General features: G+C 41.9%; 1 protein-coding gene across 2 annotated transcripts in view; it reads right to left on the reverse strand.

Moving 5' to 3' along the window:
- Nucleotides 1-25,746, reverse strand: part of FAT3 (FAT atypical cadherin 3) — a 616,260-nt gene that overhangs the window by 170,051 nt on the left and 420,463 nt on the right. For both annotated transcript variants that reach the window (XM_070490463.1, XM_070490462.1), the window contains exon 4: nt 8,389-8,450. In XM_070490463.1, the coding sequence (XP_070346564.1) occupies nt 8,389-8,450 (62 nt within the window). The remainder of the gene's footprint in view (nt 1-8,388; nt 8,451-25,746) is intronic.

Below are 25,746 nucleotides of genomic sequence, written 5' to 3' on the forward strand. Positions count from 1 at the left end.
TCCTTTATAGCAAATGGTGCAAAACAGGAGCTCATTGGCTTACACAGTGTTAAAAAAAAATGAAGGTGTCAACATCTCATATAGCGAGATTTGGCACGTCGATCTGATTTCGTTTCTTTTGAAAACCATAAGACTGTCTGATGAAATTGGGCCTGCCTGCTTCCATATCTGTCACTGGCTGAGCCTCTTTAGAAGGTGACACCCACCATATTTCCCCAGTCTACCCCTAGCTGCACACATGCTGCTCCTCTGAATTATCCGCCCAGCCCTGTGGGCATCTTGCAATCTCTGTTTTGAACAAGCTATCTCTGAGAATCAATACTTGCTTTGAAAAATTTGTTTGTGTATCTGATTCAATATTTAGGCTTTGGTCAATTGGGAAGACAAAGTGGTATGTCTGCAATTCACACTGCTGGGAAAGTCTCACAAAGGGTCGTTTTTAAAGGGCCACACCAACCTAGACTGTTCTGCAGGAACTGGAATGGCAACCCTTGCTCTTACCTCATATGCCCATGTGCACACACAGACACATACACCACCACCACCAGTATCACCACCACCAATACTCCTCATTTAACTGGACTGAAGTGCCAAAGGCCACCCCTGACTGGCCTGCTGAACCCTCTTGGGGCACTATGTAAGACTTAAGAGTGACACTGATTTAGAAAAACCTATTGCTGGCGAGGGGTTTGTTCTTGAGCGAGAACAATTCCTGTGGGTAAAGGGACAGGACTTCTGGGAAAGATGCCCTGGAAACCCTTACAGAAGAGAGTGGGAAAGCAGGTGCTCAGGAAGGCAGGCACGTGAGGGGAGGTGGCAGTTAGGAACCAACGGATGCCAAGAGATGGCCTTCTGGGATGAATTTTAACTTGGGGGCTACTTTTCCCTTGAAGTATGGAGCATGGAGCATGGAAAGAATGGCATTTAGATGGAGGTTTTAGCCTCCCACACTGTATAGTTGCCCCAGACCCTTAGTAAAGTCTGATGCATGTATACAGCCTTGTAAGGTGGTGGTGTGAGAAGAGAGGGGGCAGGGACAGGCCAGTAAATGAAGTCTGGCCTGCTGCATTAGTTTGTTAGGACTGCCATAGCAAATGACTGAGACTTGGGGCTTAAACAACAGAAATTTATTTTCTCACAATTCTAGAGGCTGGAAGTCTGAGTTGAAGGTGTCAGTAGGGTTGGTTTCTTATGAGGCCTCTCTCCCTGGCTTGTAGATGGCTGTCTTCTCCCTGTGTCTTGACCTGGCCTTCCCTCTGTACATGTCTGTGTCTAAATTTCCTCTTCTTATAAGGACACCGGTCATATTGGATCAGAGCCCATCTTAATGACCTCATTTTAACTTGTTTACTTCTTCAAAGACTCCAAACACAGTCACATTCTGTGATACTGGGGGTTAGGACTTCAAAACATGAATTCGGAAGGGATACAATTCAGCTCCTAATACCTGCTCTACAGTCACTCTTCACTGGACTCCCAGCTGGGACGCACAGTGTGGGCACAGCATCCTCTCAGGTGACTTTGTGCAGGAGCTCAGGGCAGTGCCCAGCAGGAGAGCAAGCCCCTGTCCAGAGCTAGGCTGGCAGTGAAGGGCAGAGTAGGAGGCTCTGAGGAGCAGCTGAGGGAGTAGTGAATGGACACCCAAAGAGTATAAGAGAAAACCTCCTCTTCTCATACATGGATATGCTGATCCTTGAGGGTGGGCTGCCCTGACACCTGGTAAGTCTGTTAAAAAACACGAGTGGGAAAAGGTGCTTCAATTTGCCACATTTCAATGTGCTGATGGATGTTTAGGGCCTTATCTGTTCTATAAAAAGAGGAAGACCTATACTGGACACTACTATGAAGTGGTTGCATGACCTTGGATCTCTCTCTTCCCTTTTCTAGTTCTCAGTTTCTGCATCTACATAATGGGAGAGAAGCAGTTTAGATGATATGAATGAAAAACAGCCCCTTGATGCCAAGACAGCAGTAACTGTAGTAGCTCATGAATAATCAGCAGTTTAGTCTGTAACTGACCTCAGTGTGAAAGGCAAAGACAACGACAAAAAGGTATGGTAGGAAAAACACACTAATACCAATAACAGAACCTTGGTGCCTAGCCAAACGCCGAGCCCTGAATAAGCATTTGATAAAGCTTTTAAGACAGGAAGAAAGGACGGAGTCAGTTTCCATGAACTTTATTGAAGTTGACACAACATGAACATGAACAACTGAGGCTTGAGAAGGCGGGTCCTAGAAGGATGGAGTGGGAAGAGAGGGAGCGGTGCTCTCTTGGGAGCTCTAGAAAACAGAAGTCATGACCACTCTCCTTCTAAGTAAGGGTGGTACCTGATTCAGGGCTGTTTTTGTGTACAGGTACACCATCCTTTTGAGGGCCTACTGGTGCTTCCCACAAAGTTTTTTGAGGGTGGCAGAAAAAAGAACCTGCTAAGAGAAACTTCCATCTCTCTTGGAGTTAAATCATCAAAGTATGGATTGCTTAATGGATTGAAATAGGCCGGCAATTCTTCACCACCAGAAATTACCATCATTTCAAAAGCAGACGCTTACAAGAGTAAGAAACCACTGAGGATGTGCACTCACTGAAGAAATCAATTTGCATCCTAAGGCAAGAGGAAATGTTATAAAAACTTACCAAAGAGCAGTATTTTTTTCTCTCAGAAAATAAAACTATAAAAAGGGATGAGAATTTCAGACAGGAAGAAAAATAGTCACATGAGGTACACCTTACAGAGGACGATGGATGAGTATGCTAAAGAGACAGATACTGAATAATTTACATTCCTATAGATGTAGCGTATTCCTCTGGAATGTGTTTTGTTATTTATACCAACTGCACTATAAAGTCTCGCCACATTCTCTGGGCTACTTCAAGTTACACGCTCACACACACAACATAATTTCTCATCTGCTGTCTTTATAATGGTTACTGGGCCTTGTCATCTTTTTTGATTTGCAAATAAAATACCTTCTCTTCTCTTTCGGAGACTTTTATCAGAACCATCCAGCCTTGAACAGAGAAGCATCTTGAGATCAAAAGGGAGGCAAAAGAATACTCTTTCAGCAAGCAAGATAAAGATTCACACATAATTAAGCCAGGACTATAGGCTTATTTAAGTGGATATATCTTTTAAGAATAATCGAACTGCTATAACCTAATCAAACTCCTGGGATCGGTGCTGAAAAGGAGGGAATTGACAAGGTGTTTGTTGAGGACAGAGGAGAAGGGAGGGGATGGGAAGGAGGGAGGGACAAACAATGGTTTGTAGTATCCATGTGTGCCAGGTCCTCTGTGTAGCTCATCCATGAGGTAAGGATTATTAACCTCATTTTACAGATAAGAAAATGGAGGACCAAAGTTAACGTGACAAAGTAGATGGAAAGAGGCAAAGTGTTCCATTCTTTTTGTCTTTGAGTCCATGCACTCTTCTGTGTGCTGATACCCCCTGCCCCTCCATGATCTCATCTGGGGATAAAATAAAGGTCTGAGAGTAAACATTCATTCACAGGACATTTATTAAGTGTCTCCTGTTTCCCAGACACTGGACTCCATGCTCTGAATACAGGGATGAGTAAGACAGTCGGTGCCGACAGTAACCCTCATCGTTCACGGAATACATCATCTAACAGGCGGCGTCCTGAGCACTTTTCACTGGTCATTTCATATAGTCTTTATACCAACCCTATGTTAGGAATTGTCATCCCCAATTTACCAATGAGGGAAAGGGTGTCCAGAGAGGTTCAACGGCCTCTGTAAACTGAACAGTCCCCAAATATAATCTCAGGGCTGCCTGAATTTACGATCCATGATTTCCCACAGTACTTTCATCCACTATCTTGATAAATCAAGTTTCATGCCCACAAGGAGTTTAAATCCAGTAGGTGAGAAAGCAATCTACACAAGTGCTTATAACAGAAGGAAGAATTGGTACATTTATTCCCTTATTCCCCAGCTGCCTTCTATGATAATGAGGTAATCAGAGTAAAGTCACAACCACTAGGCTAACACGCTAATTCCCTATTTAGTCTGTGCATCCATTATGAACTGTCTGCAGCTATTTGCTGGAATTAGCCTTCTCCCCCTGCTACAATCATAACCGGCTATCAAGGAATGTATATGACTTTGAATAAGTGGGCTGAAAATTCCATATTTTTGCATTTTATAGGAGGGATAGAAGATCAGGCCAATATTTTCACATAACAGACTTCCAAATTAGGCAAGAGTTAACACTTAGAATTCACCAAAGAAATACAAGCTGTACTTGTGAGTTTTTCTACAGTTCTTTGCTGCTCTTGTTTCTTTAGCAAGTCCCTTGGATTCTGATAATGATAACTCCTTTTAGAGTCATATATTTCAGGTGAATGCTCATAGACTCAAAAACCCTGATAGCCCATCACAGGCAAGCTAAATATCTTTAATTAATGTACAGGCAGAGTACCAGCAGTATACAATTAAAGGGCCTTCTATCATGGGGATAGCAAACTATAAACAAATCATTAATGGCCTCCTGGTTACCTATTCAGGAGTGTACCTGCCAGGTCAGCTTCTAAATGAGTCCTTTCAAGAGGAGTCAATTTTATTTCATAGGGAAGGAGAGAGATGAAATAGAGCCAGAAGGTTAATATGAGTTTAAGAGGAGCGTAGGGTTATCTTGGCAATTAAAGGCTCTCGAAGAGGTTAATTACCCACACCTAGCACTTACAACTCACACAGTGTATCAGCAGTTACAAAATTTGTGTACAGCAGAGAACTCTATTCTGTACTCTGATTGATATTATTTTACTCATTTTTTTTTGCAGGGCTGAGTTAAAGCAATATTCTTTCCATAATCCATTCAGAAAAAAAAGAAATGAATGTCATTCATACCATCACAGCAATGTTAGGTAGAAAAAGACAATGTGGCCAAGAATTGCACGCTTTAGAGAGTAAGAACAAGAGAGTGTATGCATGAGAGAGAAAAAAGGGAGAGACAGGGGCTGGCCCAGTGGTATAGTGGTTAAGTTTGCACGACCTGCTTTGGCAACCTGGGGTTCACGGTTTTGGATCCCAGGCGTGGAGCCACACACTGCTTGTCAAGCAAGCTATGCTGTGGTGGTGTCCCACATACAAAAAATAGAGGAAGATTGGCACAGATATTAGCTCAGGGCCAATCTTCCTCATTAAAAAAGAAAACAAAAAGGAAAGACAGAGTGAGAGAGAGGGAGAGATTGAAATTCAACTGGTTTTTGAAACCTTAGCAGAAGAGTTTACTAAATGGAAGAGCACATAGGATGGGGATCCTGGGAGGTGGGCAGAGCAATTGTGTATATTTGAGGGCAAGCTGGTACGGCTCAGATGACCCACAGTTTTTAAAATCTCCACTCTGAAAACTTTAGGAAAGCCGGTTTGCTGCTTGTCAGCCAGAATCACGATGCGATTTGTATTAGACAACGACTCCCTTTGACCCACTGCCTTCACTCTGTTGAAATAAATTTCTATTCCCAAGATGGAACTGGTCCTGCTGGGGGCCACGCCAGCAAACTGAAACTTAGATAACTTGTGTCTCTGTAAATGCTCTCCTTGACCAGAAACGCAGGATATCTAGTCAGCCAATCCCTAAATGGCAAGCCAACTTTGGGCTCTACTTATTTCCTTGTTCCTTCTCACCGCAAACAAGGTTGACTATGTGGCCCCAGCTGATAAGATATTTTCTGTTTTTTTCTTCCTTGTTCTTTACTCTTTATCCTATGAAAGCTTCCTGCCTTCCACCCATTTTGCAGTTCTCCAAATGGAGACAGTCTGCTTCATGAAGTATTAAAGTTTGATTCCATCACCTACATTATCTTCCTTAATCATTTTTTAACAACCCTCAACCAAACCACCACCATCTCTCACCCGGATCTCTCTAAAAGCCCTGCTTAGTCTCCTTGCTACTTGTGCCCTGCTCCAGACCGTCTCGGCCCAGCAGAGGGACCAGTGAGGTCTCACACTGGCAATCATATCATAGTTTTCCACTGAACTCAGGAAAACAATCAGAATCCTTACTACAGCCCTGTTTGCTTTCTCCAACTTGATTTCCTACCACCTTTACCCCCTTCACCTTCATACCCTGAATCACACTGACCTTGGTCATCACACTGCCCTTGAACAGAATCTTGGCTTCACATGACCAAACATCAGCTACTCAAAGAGGCCCTCCTAGCCAGTCTCCTAAATGTTGCCTACCACCCCCTCACTCTCAGGCACTATCATGAAACCTTCTTTGAATGGCCTCAGAGAGCTTGCATCTGAAGTTATAGCATTCATTCATTTATCATGTGCCTCCCTAGCCTTCCTGTTCACTCTATCTCCACAATGTAGGACAGTCCCTGGGACCCGGTGGAGACCAGTGGTTGCCGCCTGTGGCTCCTTCTGCACACCAGTTACTTGGAGCTACTATCCGTCTCAGAGTGTGGAGATGAAGTTGCATCTTTAGGAGTGTTCAGGTATTATGACACCATAGAATAATTAAAATCACAATGATTATAATTACACTTTACTGAGCACCTACTTAGCACCAGATAATGGACTGAATGTTTTCCACATATTTCATATTTTAATCTCCCAATAACCCTATGAGGTTGTTAACTACTACGCTCCACTACTTTCCTAGGCAGATTATACCGGGTACTGAGAAGTGATGTTCCAGACCCATCTGTGTTAGTCTAAAGAATCAAAATGTTTGGTCTGTATTTAAGTAAATCTGTAAAGGATGTGAACCCATTAAGGATTCTTTTGGGGAGTGCATTTAAACGTCTGGAAAACACTCTTGCGGCTTTTCCTGACAGTCGCACTGTACCACACACGGCCTGAGCACACCATCTTTTCAGGCAGAAGGCAGTAGGTGATCTCAGGCAGATTCCCCAGCTAATGGGACAACCTCCCTCTTCCCTGCTGGAAGGTAATGGGTTCAACCATCTGAGAACACAGCCTCTCCAGGAGTCCTGGACCCTCTGCTGCAGAGGAAAGGAACACATAAATCTAAAACGAGGTGTTATTATTCTGGCAAACGTACTCTACTCCTGGACCAGGTACGTACTGCAGCCCATTAGTATGATTTTGAAAAAAGAATTATAATAATTATTTTTTGGCAGCCTGGAGTCTTTCATCTTTATGAGATGATAGTAATGTTTTAAAAGGATTATCATAGTGCCACGTGATAATAATAATAATAATCCTTTATTATGTGTAATGCTTTAAAATTTTAAAAATACTTTGATATGAAATATAAGGTTTGATCCTAATCGTGATCCTTTGAGATATACGGAGTAGTAATTACTTGCCACATTTCACAGCAGGGGAAACTGAGGTCAGGGCAATTAAACAGCTTCTAAGGATTCAAGCTAATCATGGCAGGGGCACTCCAGGGCCCATGGGCACTGATTCCTAGTGCAGTCTTCTTTAAATAAATCATTACTGGTGAACTGAGTTAAAAAAGAACACCACAGGAAATCTGAGGGGTGGGAGTGTATGTGTGTGTGTGTGTGTGTGTGTGTGTGTGTCTGTCTGTCTGTCTGTCTGTCTGTCTGTGTCAGGAGGCCCTGTGGATTCCAGTAAGCGATTCTTAGGAACTAACAGACCATTTTAGAAGCATAGACACATCATAAAACCTTAACAAAGCCCTAACTTTGCAGCACTGTCATCCATTCCATATCAGACTGTCACACTTAAATCAGAACGTCACACATACTACCCAGACTTCAAGCTTCCCAATAAAGATACTCAATATATACAGAAAGAACGTTCCACAAAGCTCTTTCATACCTATTGTCTCATCCCCCACCTTATGATGTTATTTTTTCTTTCCTCCAGAAATAATGCTCTTTTACTTTATACTGCTGCTGTTTCTGTCTTAATGAATTATAGGAGTACATTTTATGGTTTCAGAAACAGTCGTCTTGGGCAGTGAATCAACTCGCAGCCTTCTCTTCCTCAACCCTCTCCCAAGGAAAGAAATGAGGAGCAAAGCAGCGCATTTCTTCACAAGGATATACTTCACTTTACCAGCAGCATTCTGCTCTTTTCTTTCTATATCTGAGGCTGCAGCGGCTCAGGGGGCTCTGCTCCTGAACTTTCTTTTCTGATTGTTGACAAAGGGGCCTGAAGTCAGGCAGAGATGCTGATCTACCTGCTTGTTTTCAGCAGAAGGCAACGGCGGCCCTGCCATGCATGGGTCCTCGGCGCGCAGGAGCGCATTCAGAGGAAGGCAGCAGTGATCTCCAAATTCAGACCCAATCAGCCCAAGAGAAGTATCTTCCTGTAGGAACGTGCTGCTCAAACACACTGAAGTTCTAGTTTACATTGAAGGTTAAAGAAGTTGAGTGAAAGTCAGTTTTAATGAATGCCGGTTCCCTCTATGCGCTTACCTCCAGAAAATGTTCTGCCTGCTGTTCTCGATCCAATTTCCTTGAAGTGGTTGTAATCAGACCTGTGTAGAAATGAGAATATTTGACTTTTAAATATCTGGGGCAAGTAGCTTACTGAGCACGGGAAATAAGTCCAGTTAAAGGAAAAGCAAAAATGATGGGGAACAGTAACTCTCCGATCGCCAGTGACAATCAGATGGTCTCAAAATTATTCTTAAAAACAAAATAAAATTTACAAAGAAAACCTGAAAAATTTGTTTCTGTTCTGTTTGCCACAGTTGAGGTACTGTAATCACGTTGGGGATGTAAAAACTCACTAAAGACCTGTTGTTTTTCTGATAATGAGGAATTTCAATGACTCATTTGCATATGACTGAAATTCTACACTAGGAAGCTCATTAAAGATTTTAGAGTTCTTGAACAATTAATAAGTTGTTGATGCTGATTAGATTCAGGCTCTGAAACAGCACTTTCTTATTTAACTTTTCTACACTTATATAATTTTTTTTAATACTTGACAAAGAAGGTTATTTCTGTGATGACTACTTGTACAAATAATTATTTCAAATTTAAAAATTCTTATATACCAAAGATCTCATACCGTAATTTTATCATTTTGTTTTATGTGTTTAAATCTTTACACAAAATTGGTTTCACATGGGAAATATCTCTCCTTTCTTCAAATAGTGTTTCTCATAATTGGATCGCCCCTTTGAGTATAAAGACAAAGAAAAAAGAATAAGACAAAAGCTTCAAGGCTACCCAGCTTATTGCACCAATTTTTCTTTTGCAGGTTTTCTTATTATTATTGTCAAATGGCAATTAGGAGGTCAAATTGACATTCCATTTCTTCATTCTACAATGTCCCTGAAGACAAGAGACTATGGATTGGGCTGTTTTCATGGCATATGCTGGTTGACAGGAAAGAATAGGGAAAATCACATGAAGAGCTCACTCCTAACACTGGTGAGGTACTAGAAATACAGAAAAGGTGGGGCCGGCCCGGTGGCACAGTGGTTAAGTTCACACGTTTGGCTTCTCGGCGGCCCAGGGTTCGCCAGTTGGGATCCTGGGTGCGTACATGGCAAAAAAGCCGTGCTGTGGTGGGTGTCCCACATATAAATAGAGGAAGGTGGGCATGGATGTTAGCTCAGGGCCAGTCTTCCTCAGCATAAAGAGGAGGATTGGCAGTAGTTACCTCACGGCTAATCTTCCTCCAAAAAGAAAAAAAAATACAGAAAAGGTATTTTACCAAGGTCTGCTGAGGAGCTCACGACCTCCAGCTTTTGTTTTACACAGAAGTGGTGGGTGAGAGTACACAGATTTTAGAGAAAGTCAAGAAGAGGCCACAGGAGGCTAAATGGCCTTCAAAAAAAAATCTCATTGGAGTAGCACGGCTGTTTACAAGCTGGCCCCGCTCAGCCTCCACTCTCATCTGTCTACACTCCCCATGGCAGGGAAACCTATGTTCCCATTGCACAAATGACCTGCCTTTCCATGAATTCTTTCTGGAATGTGCCCCACCCCACTGCTTCATTCACAGAGTTTTCAAATTTAGCTCAGGTGTTAGCTCAGGTGTTAGAGAGATGATGCCTCTACCAGTGTTAGGTGCCCATCTCATATGTCCCAGCATAACCACTACCCACCGCAACCATTGTTCTTTGGCCTACACTATAATCCTTTGTTCACGGGTCTGTATTTTCCCACTAGATAGGTTGATAGTCACTTCATGGGAAGGGCTGACCTTTTGATTCTGAAGCCCTGGTGCCCACCCAGCCCCTGGCCTAAAACAAAGAGTAGGAAATGCTCAATGCAAGTCGATGCAAGTTGCTGTAGAAGAGACAGATTATCTATATTCTAATCTTCAGTTTTGCTACAGACTTAGAATGCGTTTGCTTAAGAGGGTATTGTTTTGGTGTGGGGAGAGTAGTTGTGGTTGTGCAGGGGGTGTTGCCTTTAATATTCATTTGAAACCATTTCTGAGTTCCTCTGTGTGAATGGGGCAGCGCCAGACATTCTTGGGGAAACAAAGGTGAGCTATTGTCAGAGATTGTGGAGAGAAGACTGCTATCAGGAGTTTCAAGGGAGAGAATCAGTCACTTCCCTTCCCAAGCTGCCCATCGGAACCTCTCAGGAAACTCAAAAAACATAGATTTTGTGCCCAACTCCATCCCCCCTTTACTGTATCCTAATGTCCTGGGATGCTGCCTTGAGATCGTCCTCTGATTCTAAGAGAACGCTCTATGCAATTCCACTATCCTCTGTTGAATCTCACTATGGCTTTTTATTAACATTAATTTTTCTGCCCAGCCACATCCAAGAATGAAATACCCTGACTTGCTTCAGCATCTGGATCAGACCATCAGGCTCAGCGTGTGCGTGTGTGGGGTGAGCGAGGGGGAGATGGAGATGATGTGTGAGCGCACTGGTGGATGGGGTGATAAAGGGGAGCACAGCTCTGAGTCATATTCATCAAGGGTCAGTGTGGTCACACCAGTGGGCGTCTAACACACAAATCTGACACTTTCATTTTCAGGCCATGTTATCCTACAAGGTCATATGTCATGGAGGCTCTTTCCAAGTGAGAAGTAACTGTATTCTCGAAAGAGGGCAGAAGGCTTTCACAAACCTCACCACCTCTTCAGGAGGCATCCTCTGTTAGAGGTCACAATGGGAGTGAGAACTACTTGTTATATTGAGGCCATAAATGAGGGAAGGCGCTGTCAGCCTCCACTTGGCTACACTCCTGATGCTCTTTCAGACACAAAAGGCCAGGAGCCCTTTTGCCCTCTGTTCCCCTGCGGACTCCCATGTCATTTCAGGTCCTCGTTGCCCAGGTCATGCAGCCATGGCCCATTGTGGTGTGACTGTGCACAGGGAAAAGGTCAGCTTCCTCTCCTGATTATTCCTAGGGTAATTCTTTAGGAAAGTCACTTATTGTCACAATGCACATGTGTAACTGGGAGAGCAGCGTGGCTCCCCTTACATTGCATACCTTCACCAGGATGTGTTTTTAACATATTTATCAGCCAACAGGGAAAGAGGTTTCCTGAAAAGTCTCAAACAACACCCACAACAGTGAACCTGAGAAAGCCAAGCAGTTTCTGTTCCTGGAGGAAACGCAGGAAAAAACATCTGCAGGTTTCAGTTCTCTGAGTTTCTATCACCTTTATTTTCACAGATATAAGGTAAAAGGCAGGAAAAAAAACATCCAACTCAAAAGTGAAAATCAGTAGGAAATCAGATGAGGTGGGGGTGGTGGATAGGGAGTGACTACTAGTGGGTACAAAGTTTCTTTTTGGGATGATGAAAATGCTCTAAAATTACAGATTATGGTGATGGCTGCACAGTTCCATAAGTATTCTGAAAACCATTGAATTGTATACTTTAAATGGGTGAATGTTACTGTATGTAAATTACCTATCAGTAAAGCTATTAAAAATCGGTAGGATATCATAAACTCTGCCTTCTAGATTTTAACAAGTTTTTCATGTTTGGAGAAGACAGACATTTACAAATACGTGAATGAATGAATGAGCAAATTAGTTTAGGAATCAGACACGAAGAGGGGTTGGAATGAAGAGTGATCAGGTTTGTCCACAGGGAATCTGGAACACAATAACGAACGGAGCACTTTGGGTTAAAGACAGAACTGGTTGTTATTTACGCTGAAAAATAAATCTTGTTATCAAGCCAGGGCCAGCTAAACCAAGAAGGGGCAAAAAGCTTTCTTCCTTCTAAAGGTACATATTAGGATGAGCTATGGGGCTTCAGCAGCACAGTCAGAAAGGAAGGCAGTGAGCATCCCTCACAGTCCAGAGGAATTAGACAAAATTGCCAATGCTGCATCTTCATTTCTAACAACCTTGTTGTAGCTGAATGCGGTTGGGCCTTAGATAAGGAAGAGAATGAAACAGAGCAACCTCCTTCTTCAAGGGCTCTGATTCATCACTGTGAAAAGCAACCCCATTGTGTAATCTCTGCAGGAGAGAGGCGTGTACATCACATATGTAACTGTAGACGATTGGGCACAGTAAATTGGGGACTGACATGACGAAATTGAATTTCAAAGATAAATCATAGGCGAGCTTTTGAATGTGGTTTGGAGATATAAACAAACACATCATTTGATATAATTACATGGGCAAACCTCCAATTTAGGAGGGGAATTACGCCAGTCCTAAGTGAACGATACTCAGTAAAGGAGGGGGAGAGCGTATGGCTGGAAACTTGCAACTACTTTAAAAACGTCTGCTTTTGATTCTTTTGTTGCAGAGATGGGGACTCTAACACCCTCTCTGAGAAACAGCCTGAGCACGAAAATGTGGCTGCCAGTTCAAAAGAGAACTCGAAATGTTCTAAGTAGTTATGGTCAGAGAAGTGATGCTTGTAAGGATGACATCTTTTCCCTGCTCTTTCTCCCTGTGGGTGTCCTGGGTCGCAGCTGTGTAATCTGCTGCCATGACATTCACATTTTCTTTAAGTGCTACTTGAAGCAGTGTAGATCTTAGCTGTTTCAGCATAATTTTCCAGGACTGTTGGAAGTTGAGTCTCGTATTAAAGATACAACTAGAATCATCAGCCCTGTGAGCTACAATTAGTGCTTACTCTCTCTTTTTCATGCCCCATTTCCTCTGCTCACCATTTCTCCACGCCTACCCCCAGTTATCTGGTAAACCCCTTGCCTCCCTTCCAACAGTTCAAATGTCATGTCCTCTGACCTTTCCTCCTCTAGCATGTTGCGTGTAACTCATCTATTGTCCAGATCCCCCTTGAGACTGCAGGTTTAGGGAGGCAGAGACTTTGGGTAGCTCACCAGTTGAGCTTGGGAACCTAGGTCAATGCCTGTCACATCTATTGCATACATAAATGATACTACTACAGCACCCAATATTTGGCTCTACTTTTTGTTAAAGAGTCAGTCTTTCCTAACAGGATACAAACAAAAGGTTAGTGAATAGATCTTATTCATTTTGTGTTCCTGGCATTTAACATAGAATCTGGTACATTATAGGTACCCAGCAAAACTTGTTTGAATGAAGGTGACATGGATGCAGTCTTCCACAACTCTCAGTACTGTTTTATACAGAGTGGCCATAATGGTCCCAAACCTTGGCACTTAAAGTTATCTGAATGCTCTCTTTCATTCTTTGAAAATTTTAACGTTTTTCAATGTTTGGACACCTTCTTCCATGTTGATAGTTAGAGGTCCATAGAACAATTCCTGATAGTTTTTTATTTTTCAGCTGCTAATTAAAGATTTTTAATCTTTAAAGTTATGCACAGGAGCTTTGCGGCCATTCCATGGTTCTCCCGCATCCTGGTTTCTATCTAATTTATGGAGAAAGTTGGGCAAATACTAATATAGTAATATCCAACATTCATTGAATACTATGTGCCAGCCACTACTAAACAGTTCACAGACATGAGCTCACTTAATCTCACAATCGTTCAGAGAAATAGGAACTATTTTGACATCTTCTAGGAGGAAACTGAGTTAAAATAACTTTCCCAAGGTCACCAGTGACTGAGCCATGATTCCGACCCAGGGAATCTAACTCTGACGCTTCTTCACTATGTCCTTAGCCACCTTCCCAGGAGCCAGGAGACCTGGGTCCCAGTCTCAGCTCTGTCAGTAACTGGTTATGAGATTACAGCAACCATGTTTTTTCTCCAGGCCCTTGTTTCCTCCTCTAGGAATGTCCCAAAGTCTCTTTTCAATGCAAAGAGTCTATCATAATATAAAAGCATTAGAAGGAGATCACTATTCTTCTTCATTCTCTGTTCTCTCATCTGACCCCACTTTCTTCTTGATGGATGCAAGTATAGCTGTGAAGGACCTGGGTGGGTCACTCAGGCAGAAACAAGAGGGGCTGTGTTCTGGTTTTATTTATCCACAAAATCAACACTGAAACACCCCTATGCATATCTCTCAAAAGGAGAACGTAAAAACATCAGTTAACCATGAGTGTGTGTTTTTAAGTAGGGAAAAAACCCCTTAGTGATTCCCATGTTTATTGGCTCTTCCACAAGATTCTAATTTCTAGAACTTCTGTTTCCACCTCTCATGTTAGCCTCTCATATAAGGCTTTAGGTAGCCTTAAAATGTTCCCTGTTGTATTTACACATGGACATAGGCTGTGCACTGAATATGGACAGAAAGAAATGAACACACAGTAAGTGTAAATTTCAGGATTTGAGGAAAAATTAAAGTTGGAGTGAAGCCACGTATTAGGTTTGCACAAAAAAACCTAAGTAATGTGTATTCTTCGACAATATGATATTTCTTTAAAAGAAAAGAATAATCAGAAAGCAAAAAATATACAAGAGCTACAACGTTATGGGGGGTGTCAAACACAAAGGATTCTCGAAACTGGCCTCATCAGGATGCTTCTTAAATAAGAGCTGTTTCGTCAGGTGTAAAGATTTGGAGCTGCTCGATTGAGCAGGCAGTGCTGCTATTAAATTTCTTAAGAAAATCTGACAGAGGAAATCACCGATAGAGATTAAGCCTACAACTTGGATTTTTCTCTATAAATGGTGATTTCCAAGATGCTAATAGAAGCTTTCGAACTGTAAGTCAGAGTGCGTCTTAAACCGAAGTATGAAGACCCTGTGGGTCAAACGTGATTCATAGCTGTTGGTTTTTTGTAACAGATAAGTTTCATTTTCTTTCTTTGCAAGCAAATAAACGGCATTTCCCAATTCTGCCTTAGCAGCAGGGGAATCTGGCAGCACTCTTCTGCCAGACACACTTCCCTCTTTGGATACAGGATTCTGTAGCTGCTAAACATGGCAAAGGGGAAAAGCCAGCTTGCGAAGGAAAAGTATTGATGCTGGCACATACCTTGCACCTTCTCCTCAGGCTGATGACAGATGGAGTTGCCCACAGCCTGGAGGGAGAGTTCTGAGGGTAGGGCAAGCCCTGCTCCCTCGCTGTACCATGCATTACTGACAAGATCAATGAGAGGCATCCGGGTCAATACAACTTGTTATCATGGTGAGGGATAAGATGGTGGCCAACGAGGGAGAAGTAATGAAGAAGATATATGGTGGAGAATATTTCTAAAGGCCTTCTCCTCTGAACAGGTCTTTCTTGTACCTAGTGGGCCTGCCACGCACACCTACATATGCGTGCACGCACATACGCACACACATACATTTAGGACCAGAGATGCTGTGTACGATTCTAATTTTGCCAGAATACCTGGATACTTACCATCTATTCTTCCCTCAATTCCTCTCCTCATCACCAATCCTCATGGCTCTCCCTCCCAATCTCACATAGCCCTCCAGCTCTGCCTTCTGATTCGGCCCAGATGAAGAAGTATTTACGTACCTGAAGATGTCTCCAGGCAACTGAGCTCAAACTTGAGTGCCATATTGGATTTCTTCAGAGAAATTAAACTGCAGATGGCGAACCAATATTAAGGATGTCATAGGAAATGATGCCATCTTTAGGTGCCATTAACATACCACTGATGTGTGTGCTCAGATGTGCAATATGCTGCACATCTCCTCCTTTCTCAATCTGCCAAGATTATTTTTTTCCATAATTATGAATATTGGATGATCAAAATAAGGAAGAAGTGGCTGATAACCTAAATTACACGGTATGGATGCATCTTAGAGATTATCCAGTCTGGGAAGCATCATGGTATACCAGTTAGCAATCCACTAATCAGTACTCAGACTCTGGCATCAGACTGCCTGGCTTTGCATCCCAGTTTTACCCCAGGCAACTGCTTGTTCTTGGGCAAGTTACTTAGCTTCTCTAAGTATCAGCCTCCTCATCTGTAAAATGAGGCTTATTAAATTAAATAATTGATTTAAAATGCTTAGCTCGGTTCCTGGCACATATTAAATGCTCCAATAATATTACTCATATTATTAGCTCCAAAAATAATGGCTGGAGTATTGTATGTATTCAACAGTCTAATCTTGCTTCCTTCCCACCCTGAGATCTCCCTCAAATGCGTTTAAACATTTGGGCAACAAAAATTGTAAAATGTCTACTACTTACCCTGTCATGTGACAGATAAGAAAACTGAGGCTCACAGCTTAAGTGACTTGTTCAAAGACTGATTCATAAGAAATCCTTCATCCATGCACTGTTAAATTTTATTGAGAGGATAGTATATATCGTTGCTACACAGAGTGTGGCATGGATTAGCAGCATCAGCATCACCCGGGAGCCAGTTAGAAATGCAGAACTGCAGGCTCCTCCTGGACCAACGTGATTTGTATGTATACTTAATTTTGAGAAGCCTGGCTCTAGACCATTGCTGGTTTCCAAACATGGCCGTGTATTGGAATCACGTAGGGAGCTTCAAAAAAATACTGATGCCAGGGTCCCACATCCAGAGATTCTGAATTATTTGGTATGGGTGGAAGCCTGGGTATAGGGATTTTCGGAAAAGCTCCAGGGGATTCTAATATTCAGCTAACGGGGTGAGAATCACTGTAAATACACTTGTTATCTGTGGGTGATGGGTTGCGGTAATTAATTTTTTTGGCTTATCTAAATTATCTAGTACTCCCACAGTGAACAACATTTAATTTTATAATACAAAAGAATTTAAAGACCAAACAGGGCACCTGGGACATAGTTCTCTGCACGCCCTCATCCGAATTCCTCAAAGTTTTATTCTGAATCCTCCTAGCAAAGGACTAAACTGTGGTTGCCAGGTTTGTTACGACCTTAGATCTGACACACGCCTTGTGTCTTCCCCCAATACACTGGCTGAGCTCAGCTACTGTTTGGCTTCTTCATTCTGTCATAGTTTCCTGTACCTCCTACAGTCCTACACCTCTCCTAGCTCCATGTGGCACCCAGGGCCCTCGTAGCAGAGGTGAAATGCCACCTCTGTGGTGACGCTCTCTCTTCCCCACAAAAGCATATTTGGACACAAGGCCCAGAGGGAAGAGCCCAGGGGATACAACACTAAGTCCCCATATTTGCCCTCATGGAACTAACAATCCAGGGAGAGAGACAGACACAGATGCAAATGACTATAATACAAGGTGTGAGCTGATACATACCTGGACAACTCTGGGTGCCCTGAAGAAGGAATGATTAATGCTGAATTGTGCAATCGGAAAACAGAAGGAATAAGTTGACTTTGCACCAGGCCTTTAACGGCAAATAAGATGCCAATAGATAAAGAAGTTTGAAAAAGTTAAAATGTCAAATTCGTAGCTGAGAATAATGAGGCAAAAGATTAAAGAAAAAGGTAAATCTAGGTTTCAATCCTGGCTTTATTTCTTAGCTGTGTGACCAGGGACAAGTTATATATCTTCTCCGACCTTGGTCTTGTCATCTCTGAAATGGGGATAGTAAGAACTCCCTCCGAGTTAGAAACAATACAGCTGACGTACTTAGCATGGTGCCTTGCACTTAGCACATGCTGTTTAAAAAACAGAAACAGCATCTATAAGAAGCAGTGTGTTATTTTTGATTTTTATTAAAAATCCTAAGAGCACCGGGATGCTATTTCTAATTACATTCCAAAGGAAAATCTTATAGACTTTAGAAAATCTTATCCACAAAGTCTGAAAATTTAATAACCAGGAAACTGAAAGTTGAAGTGTCTTTCTGCTTATTCGAATGAACACCATGCAGTCCTTTAAGTCCTGCCACAGTGCGGAGGTGTGAAAACAACCACTGTTCTCCCCTTGGAAATGATTTCACTGCAAATAATTTGTTTCTACATCTGTTTTCATGTGACAGATAAAATCAGGAGCATGAATAAAGTGCAAATTACTCAGAGGATGTGCCAAGTCGTGACAATGTGTGCTTTCTTTAAGATCATCTTTGCTTGATGATTTATACAAGGCCTTAGGTAGGAGCAATGTTTTCAAACTCGATTAAAAAAATTGGGGCAAAGTATCACTTATTTTGGAGAACTTTAAATGTTATCAGAAGACTGATAACATTATTTTTTAAGATCACACGTTTCCCAGTTAATTTTCACATAATTCAATTCTTTCTTTTTGTCCTAAATTTATACATACACTGTAAAACCTCATTATTTTTCATTCCACTTATCTGAGAATTTGTAATAGTTATGGGGCTGGTTGAAGTTTACCTTTGTACTTCCCAGGTAAATTAATAGGGTGGAAAGGTCTCAGAGGAATACTTAATGTACTGGAGACAAACCATTTGCAAAGCACTTTAGTTTTAACAACCACCATTTTGATGTTCTAATTGGAAACAGCCTATGTAACTATTCATTAGAGTCTGTCCAAGCAGGCCTTTCGTTGGGCAACATTTTGTTAATAGTAGCATTAACCTTATGTGTTTATTCCAAAGCTGTAAACATGCGTTTCCTGAAGTATTCTAGAATCCGCATTTTCAACTGCTGTAAAATCCTCCTGGATAAAAGTCTGAATTAATGGAACGTCATGGTCTTTCTGTTCTTTGGGAAGAAGTACCATCTCTTGCAAAAATGATGCAATTTGTGGGGCTGGTCTGGGGTTAGTGGGTTTGGATCCTGGGCATGGACCTATATACTGCTTATCAAGCCGTGTTGTGGCAGTGTCCCACATACAAAATAGAGGAAGCATGGCACAGATGTTAGCTGAGGGCCAATCTTCTTCACCAAAACAAAAAGAAATTTGTGCTTAATCATTTACCAACTTTGTGCAAGCAACTTTGTGCAAGTCTTTAAAAATGTTGTGTGCCTGAGTCTCTTCCTCTGTAACATACCAGTGATTTAATGGGGGGAGCAATTAACCTCTTCCTTCCTAAAAGTAACACATGATGCTTTTTTCCTTTATAAATAGAAGTGGAAATAAAGGAGGGATTAGAATCTTTTACAACTCCTTGAAAAAATGCTGTATTAATTCAGGGAAGAGTTGTATTCTCCTTCTGCTCTTTTATGGAGGATTTTATAAATAATTCCATTATAGCTTTATCACTTTGTATTCTGTTTGTACATTTGTTTTCTTCAAGGGACTGTGGCCTCTCCAGGGCAACCACATTTTTATTTATTTAAAGTTCATTAAAGGAATATCTTTTGAGAGCCTAAGCTAATCTTTGTGTCTTTCATGCTTAGCACGGTGCCTGGCATATGGATGGTGACCAATCAATATTAGTCTAGTGGATGAAAAAGCTGTAGTATTAAAAACGTGTATGGAAGTGTGTTAGTGCCTGTACCACCACCCAGTGTGGGTAATGGTCCATATATGTGGGAACGATCACACAGCATTTCTATTACGGCTTGTAAAAGCTTCCATGCCTTTTGGGAAAAGCTTCCAAATATATTCAAAATGGAATTATGTGCTGTGATAATTATTATTTTGGGTTTTTAGCATGAAATGTTACAAGTTCATAAAGCCATGTTTTTTTGTATTGCATGTCAAAGTCTACTGTCTGTGTGGTTAATTGAGGTTAATGGAGAGAAATGGCAGATTGCCAATGTTAATGAGTTTTTCTTGACTCTTTCTAATATGCATTTTATTTCTCATTTGCCTTTGCTTCTTGTTTAACCAAATTACGTTATTTATCCAAGACTTTGTCATATACAAGCAAGAATTGCTAACCTGCCAGAGAGGGCTCAGCCCATGATTCATTTCCCAAAGAACATTAAAACAGGCCGAGTGGTGGGGAGTGGGAGGAGGAGTGGTATAGCGTGAAAACCAGAAGGGCCGAGGTTGCACAAAACAGCCAGCCTTTGATTTCTCTAGGTCCACCAAACACTCCATGGGGAGTATCAAAACGGAGGACAAGTCCAAGGGCCTTGTTGGATCACAGTCCTGGCTGGAGTCTAATGAATTAATTCTTCCAAAATGCAACCAATAATCGAGTAAGGAGGGTGCTAAAGGGGTACCATAGCCATGTCTTATTGAAAGGGTGACTTATGTGGCATTTTAGTTTCTTGTTCAGAAAATGGGGAAAAAAAAGAAAAAAAGAACTGGCAAGGAAGTGAGAGAATCATTGCAAGTGTTAGTAAAGCAGGGGAAAAATCAGAGAGCAGCAAATACTGGCTCTGTGGGATTCGGGCTGGTGTAGGGCACTGGGGGAGGTTGGCAGCCTTGAAGACTGCCATAGCATGTCTCTAGATCTTGTTTATTCCATATTTACCCACAAAATAAACATAAATACATATCATTTATTGAGAGTTAGATTACTAAGTAGCTAGCACTGTGTAACTCCTAATGTGTGCCCTTAACTAGTACACTGTAATCTTTTGCTTGGTTTTCCTTTGCTGGTTCTCTTGGGAGAGTAGAGGTGGGAGAAGCTCGTTTAGGTTTTCTTCCTCTTTCGGGGATGAGAACAGTTATGGCAGACCTGAAACGGGGTACACGCCCCAGGAAACTTAAGGTTAAGGGCTGTCACTGGTGGTGGGTCTGCTGGACACACATGTTCAAGTTCCTCTGTGCCTTTTCTTCTTCTCTTGTCATCCCAAGGTTGACCTCCATCCCCTCCCAGTCGGTCACCCAAGGGGCCAGAAGCACAGTTGCAAAATGTTTCTTTTACATTTTCAGCGGTTTAGTATTCCTTCTTTGGGGCTAACAGTCTGTAATGGATGGGTACACAAGAGGCACCGTTTAAAAACCAACTGGCCACATACACATGCCATAAAAGAAAATGTCATCTTCTTTGTAGCAGTCTGAGAAATTCAGTATCTTCTGGACAAATGGCTATGCACACAGAGTCTAAGAATGGATTTTTAAACCATTCACAGCACTGTGTCAGACCTTCTTTCTCAGTTTTACTGTGGCTGCAATTAGTGGATAATTAGTCTTTGTACATGTTGATGCTACATGTCATACAACTGGCTCCTGGTTTAGCATCCATTCAACAAGATTATTTAATTTTGCTGCAATTTTAATTTTTTTGAGTCACATTGGTACCCTAACACTAGAAAACCTGGGACTCAAGCTAGATAGACTAAGGTTTGAAATTATATTAATGGATTTCATTTTTCCCATGGAAAAGAAAATTGTTGGAAGGTTTTGCATTAATAAACTGAAGCAACAGATAGGACAGAGGGCAGGATGCATTCTACAGTCTGATCAGCCATCCTGGGCTCTGGGTTTTTAATATAACATGAAGTACAGTTCCAGCCTCACAACTGGCTTGGCACCAGGGTACCCGCCTTCAGGGAATGCTGAGAACAATGGGTAATGGGCAGAGAATAAATAATTGTAGCCAAGCTGTTAAAAGCTCAGGGAGGATTATGCAAAAAGGTAATACGGGGGCACAGAGGGATCAGCCTTGAACTCCAGCTGGGGTACAGGAAAAGTTTCTCAGGATGGGGTCTCTTGGTTGGAGCGAGTAGAAGCTTGTCAGGTAGACAAGGAGGAGAAGAGCTTTCCATGGTATTCTGAAGGATCAGGGAAGGCAAACAGGCAAGAAGGACCCCCAATCTCGTTCCAAAGTTACTTCAGAAGACCTTAGGGGAAACCTTGGAATTTTGTATCACTTATTGCTGGGAATGGAAGAAAAACAATACCTTTCCGCTTGTGGATACTCAGTCAGTCGGCACAGCAAGGGGCTCTCTTAACTTTTAACATGGAAGCATTTTTACACATCATGGAACAGCGTTGTAGTGGATGATGGTAAAAGTCCCCTCTCCATTCCTGTAAGGCTCAGAATAAAGGGACTAAGACCACATTACAAGCAAGTACCTGAGCCTAACAAAATGACAGTTCGGGGATGCTATGAGAACGCCAGTCAGATATCATTTAAATAGAGCTTCCTCGCCACTCCCTTTGCCTTCTCTTGGAAGCAACACTTTTGTGGGTGGGCAACTGTCCCAGTTTGCCTGAGCCTGTACCAGTTACAGCACTGAAAGTCCCAGTTCAATGTTCCAAGAAACCCGTCAGTCTTGGGCAAATCAGGATGGTTGGTCATCCTAGCTTTAGATCACGACTGAATGTCCGGTCTCTGTGACTAACTTATCAAACAGTAGATTTTCAAGGTTGGACGCATGTGAGAGCATTTCCTGTCTTGCCCTGACACCCACTTCAGTTTGCAGATGGGGAAACTGAGGCTCAGAGAGGAGCAGCAACTTGTAAGATTCATTTGCACAATGCTTAGCTCCAATTAGGTAATGCCCCTGCTTAAAACCCTCAGATCTGCTTTATGATTTCTGTCTTCCTCACAGAATCACATGCTTCTAAAAATTCCCCACAGCGTCTCCCTAACATAGCTAACAACTGGTACCATTTTCTGATTATTCCCTATGAGGCAGGCAGTATGTTGAGCACTTCACATGCAAAATTTCATTTAATCCTCATAACAATTCCACATTACAATTACTAAATTGCTGGATACTCTTGTCATCCCCATTTTGCAGATGAGATAACTGAGTCTTTGCATGACCAAATAACTTGCCAAAGGTTATGCAGTTAATAGGTGAGAGAGATTTGAAACTTGATCAAGTTGTCTAATTCCAGAATCTTTATACTTAACCCTGAGGACATAAGTGTTCTCTTTCTATTCAATTATATCTTCCACTACTTCTGTAAAATCACTCCGCTGTTTAACCAAAATATTTGAAAAAGCACAGGAGTGGTTTTCCCAACTCCAGACATTCTTCTTATTCTATCTCCCACTCATTATTTTCATTCACTGGAAAAGCATCTTCAGATAAGAGTCTAGACTTGCTTTTCAGTTCCTGCTGGGTTTGGGGCCACATCAAACCCTCCCACTATGATACTGCTTTACAAAAGAGCCAATTTGATGTGCGGGCAGTGCTTTTGTCTTCAGCCATTGAGCTGTTGTAGGATCGATCCAGTTCAATGTCATCGGGGCCCCACATTAACAGAAGGTGACTCTAAGGGGATTCAAACACTATGCTTCTCTTAATAGCTCTGCCAAGATCCTCACCGTTTGGATTTCTGCTAGATCTTCTCTGAGGTTTGCTCTCCTTAGTTTATGTCCTCCTCCAGCTCTCCCTCTTGCTCATCTCTTTTTTTTGAAAGCAAAGTCTTCATACTTAACAAATTCAACTCACTTCACAACTTGCCTTTCCCTTGGCCCATGTCCTCCCCCAGTATCTGCATGGCTGGTTCTATCTTTATCACACAGACCTCAGTTCAAATATCACCTCTCAAGAGAACACTTCCCTTCTCTGATCACCCCACCTAACGTCTCCCACTCCTTGTTCTATTTTCTTCTCACCCCATCTGTCTGAAATTATCCTGTTTGCATACTTGTTCATTTATCCATTGTCTAACTCTTCCTGTAGAATGTAAGCCTTACAAAAGCAGGAGCTCTTTCTTATATACTGCCATATCTGCAGCACCTAGAAGAATGCCTGGTGCATAATAGACCCTCAATAAATGACTGTTGAATGAAAGAAGGAATGCCTATATTTAAAATACTTATCAATGTTGCTGAAACCCTCCTGTCCTCGTAATTAAATATTTTGCATGCTTTTTGTTCTATTATAATTTTCACAGTGAATGTTTTCAGTATCAGTTTTGACTCTACCACTAAAAGTTTCTGGATGCTCTCCATCGAGGTATTAGCTTGAAGGACAGTAGACCAGAGTCAGTAAGATCCAGGTCAGGTTTCAAGCCTCCCCACTTCCCAGCTAAATGATCTTGAGCAAGTCACTCAAAATCTTTGAGCTTCAGTCTCACCACCCATAAGAGGGGAATGCTCCAACCTACCCCTTGAGACCACGGTGAATATGAAATGAGATGAGGTGTGCAAAAGCAACTGCAGCGCAATGCAACTCGATGTGTTCTTTATTCTCTCCTTATGCAGTTATTAAATATATTTAACTTTTATAATTTTACCTAACTCCATGTAAATACCAAACCATTAAATTATTAATCTGCAAATAGAGAGCTTGGAACATATGAAAGGTCAGGAAAACCTTAGAATTCTCTATTCTGTTTCAAAAACCCAGGAGCCTTAATGGCCAACTGTCAGGAAAGGTCAGTTAGAAACTTCATTCCATTGCAGTGCCTGGGGGTCAGCATCCTGCCGGCAGGAAATTCCAGGGAGATGGAGGTAACTTCTACCATCAGAACAAACAGGTCAGTGTGAAGGTTAAGAAATCTAATCCCATTTGAGTCAATGGACTGAATTCAAATCTCAGAGTTGATTTTAATCTCCTGAAATGAGATCATCAGAACAGCTCTTGGCTCCTCAAGGCAAGCATCTCTTATTTCTAGATCCCTTTTGCTCCGTTATATTCTTCTGCCTGTATAAATGGAGGCTCTTCTGTGGCAAGTCCATAGGTAGAAGTTTCCATCTATCTCTTCTCTTTCCCTCTGCCCTTGTTTTGTGGCCTTTGATAAGAAAGATCACAGTGGAAGATAGTGGGGAAAGCTCCAGAGTTCAGAGAACAGGCTATATGTCATCTTCCCCCCTTAGCTACTTTCTGATCTTATGCAAGTCACATAAGCACTCTGTGACTCTCTGTCTGCACAGAGCTCATCCATTTATCATCATTCGTGACTTCTCTACTACCATGTCCTGGTAGCCTATTGAGTAGTCCCAATTCAACCTGACGTAGATCCCAGCCTTCTTCCACCCCTAACTCTCCTTTGCACTGTGCCCAGACGTAGTCCTTTAACAAACATCAATTGAAGGAATGATTGACAATGAGAGCATCCAAGCAAGACAACTTTAAAAGAGCTATTTCTGACAAAAATCGTACCTTAACAAAAATAGGACAGTGATTAAAGTCTCTTGTATTTCAGGCCTCAGTATAGAGATGTGCATAAACGAGGATGTGTAATGATAAACTCCAGCCGTTCCGCAATTCAACACTCACACCTTGACTAAGACCTATTTCTTCTCAACCTTACCTATTTCAAAACCCAGTTAATTTTATCCCATCCATTGATTCACTCAACAAAAATGTATTAAATGCTTTCAGGCTGGGCACCAGGGATCATTATCTCCTTCAGGAATTCTTCATGTGTGACCCTTTGGGGATAATGCCTGCCATTTGATGTGCCTGAGTGTGAAAAGCCTTCGTGACAATCATGCTGACCTCAGCTATAGCTAAGTAAGATGACTAGAATCAAGCAGTCTGGATTCCAGCCCAAGTTTTGCAATTTACATTCCATGTGACATCTCTTTCCTCACCTGTCAGGTGGGGAATAATACCAGCCTTTTGTGCTTATTGGAAATATAAATTACGATCACTTATATAAAAGCATGTAGCATGAGGGTTGGAGCATAGCAGGTGATGAGAACACGTGAATATCTGCCTTGTCCTGGCCTCGACTGGACCAAAATGAAACCATTCTCATTTGTAGTAGAGTCTTTATTTGGTGACATGCATTGTATCATAGCAAAGGTAACAACAATTATCGTAAGCCAGAACAGATATTTGCTGCTCACTGCCTTACAGGCATTCCCTGTTTCCCTTTTTCTGACCCCTG

This window comes from Equus asinus, chromosome 20, assembly GCF_041296235.1.
Source record: "Equus asinus isolate D_3611 breed Donkey chromosome 20, EquAss-T2T_v2, whole genome shotgun sequence".
Classification (NCBI taxonomy): Eukaryota; Metazoa; Chordata; class Mammalia; order Perissodactyla; family Equidae; genus Equus; species Equus asinus.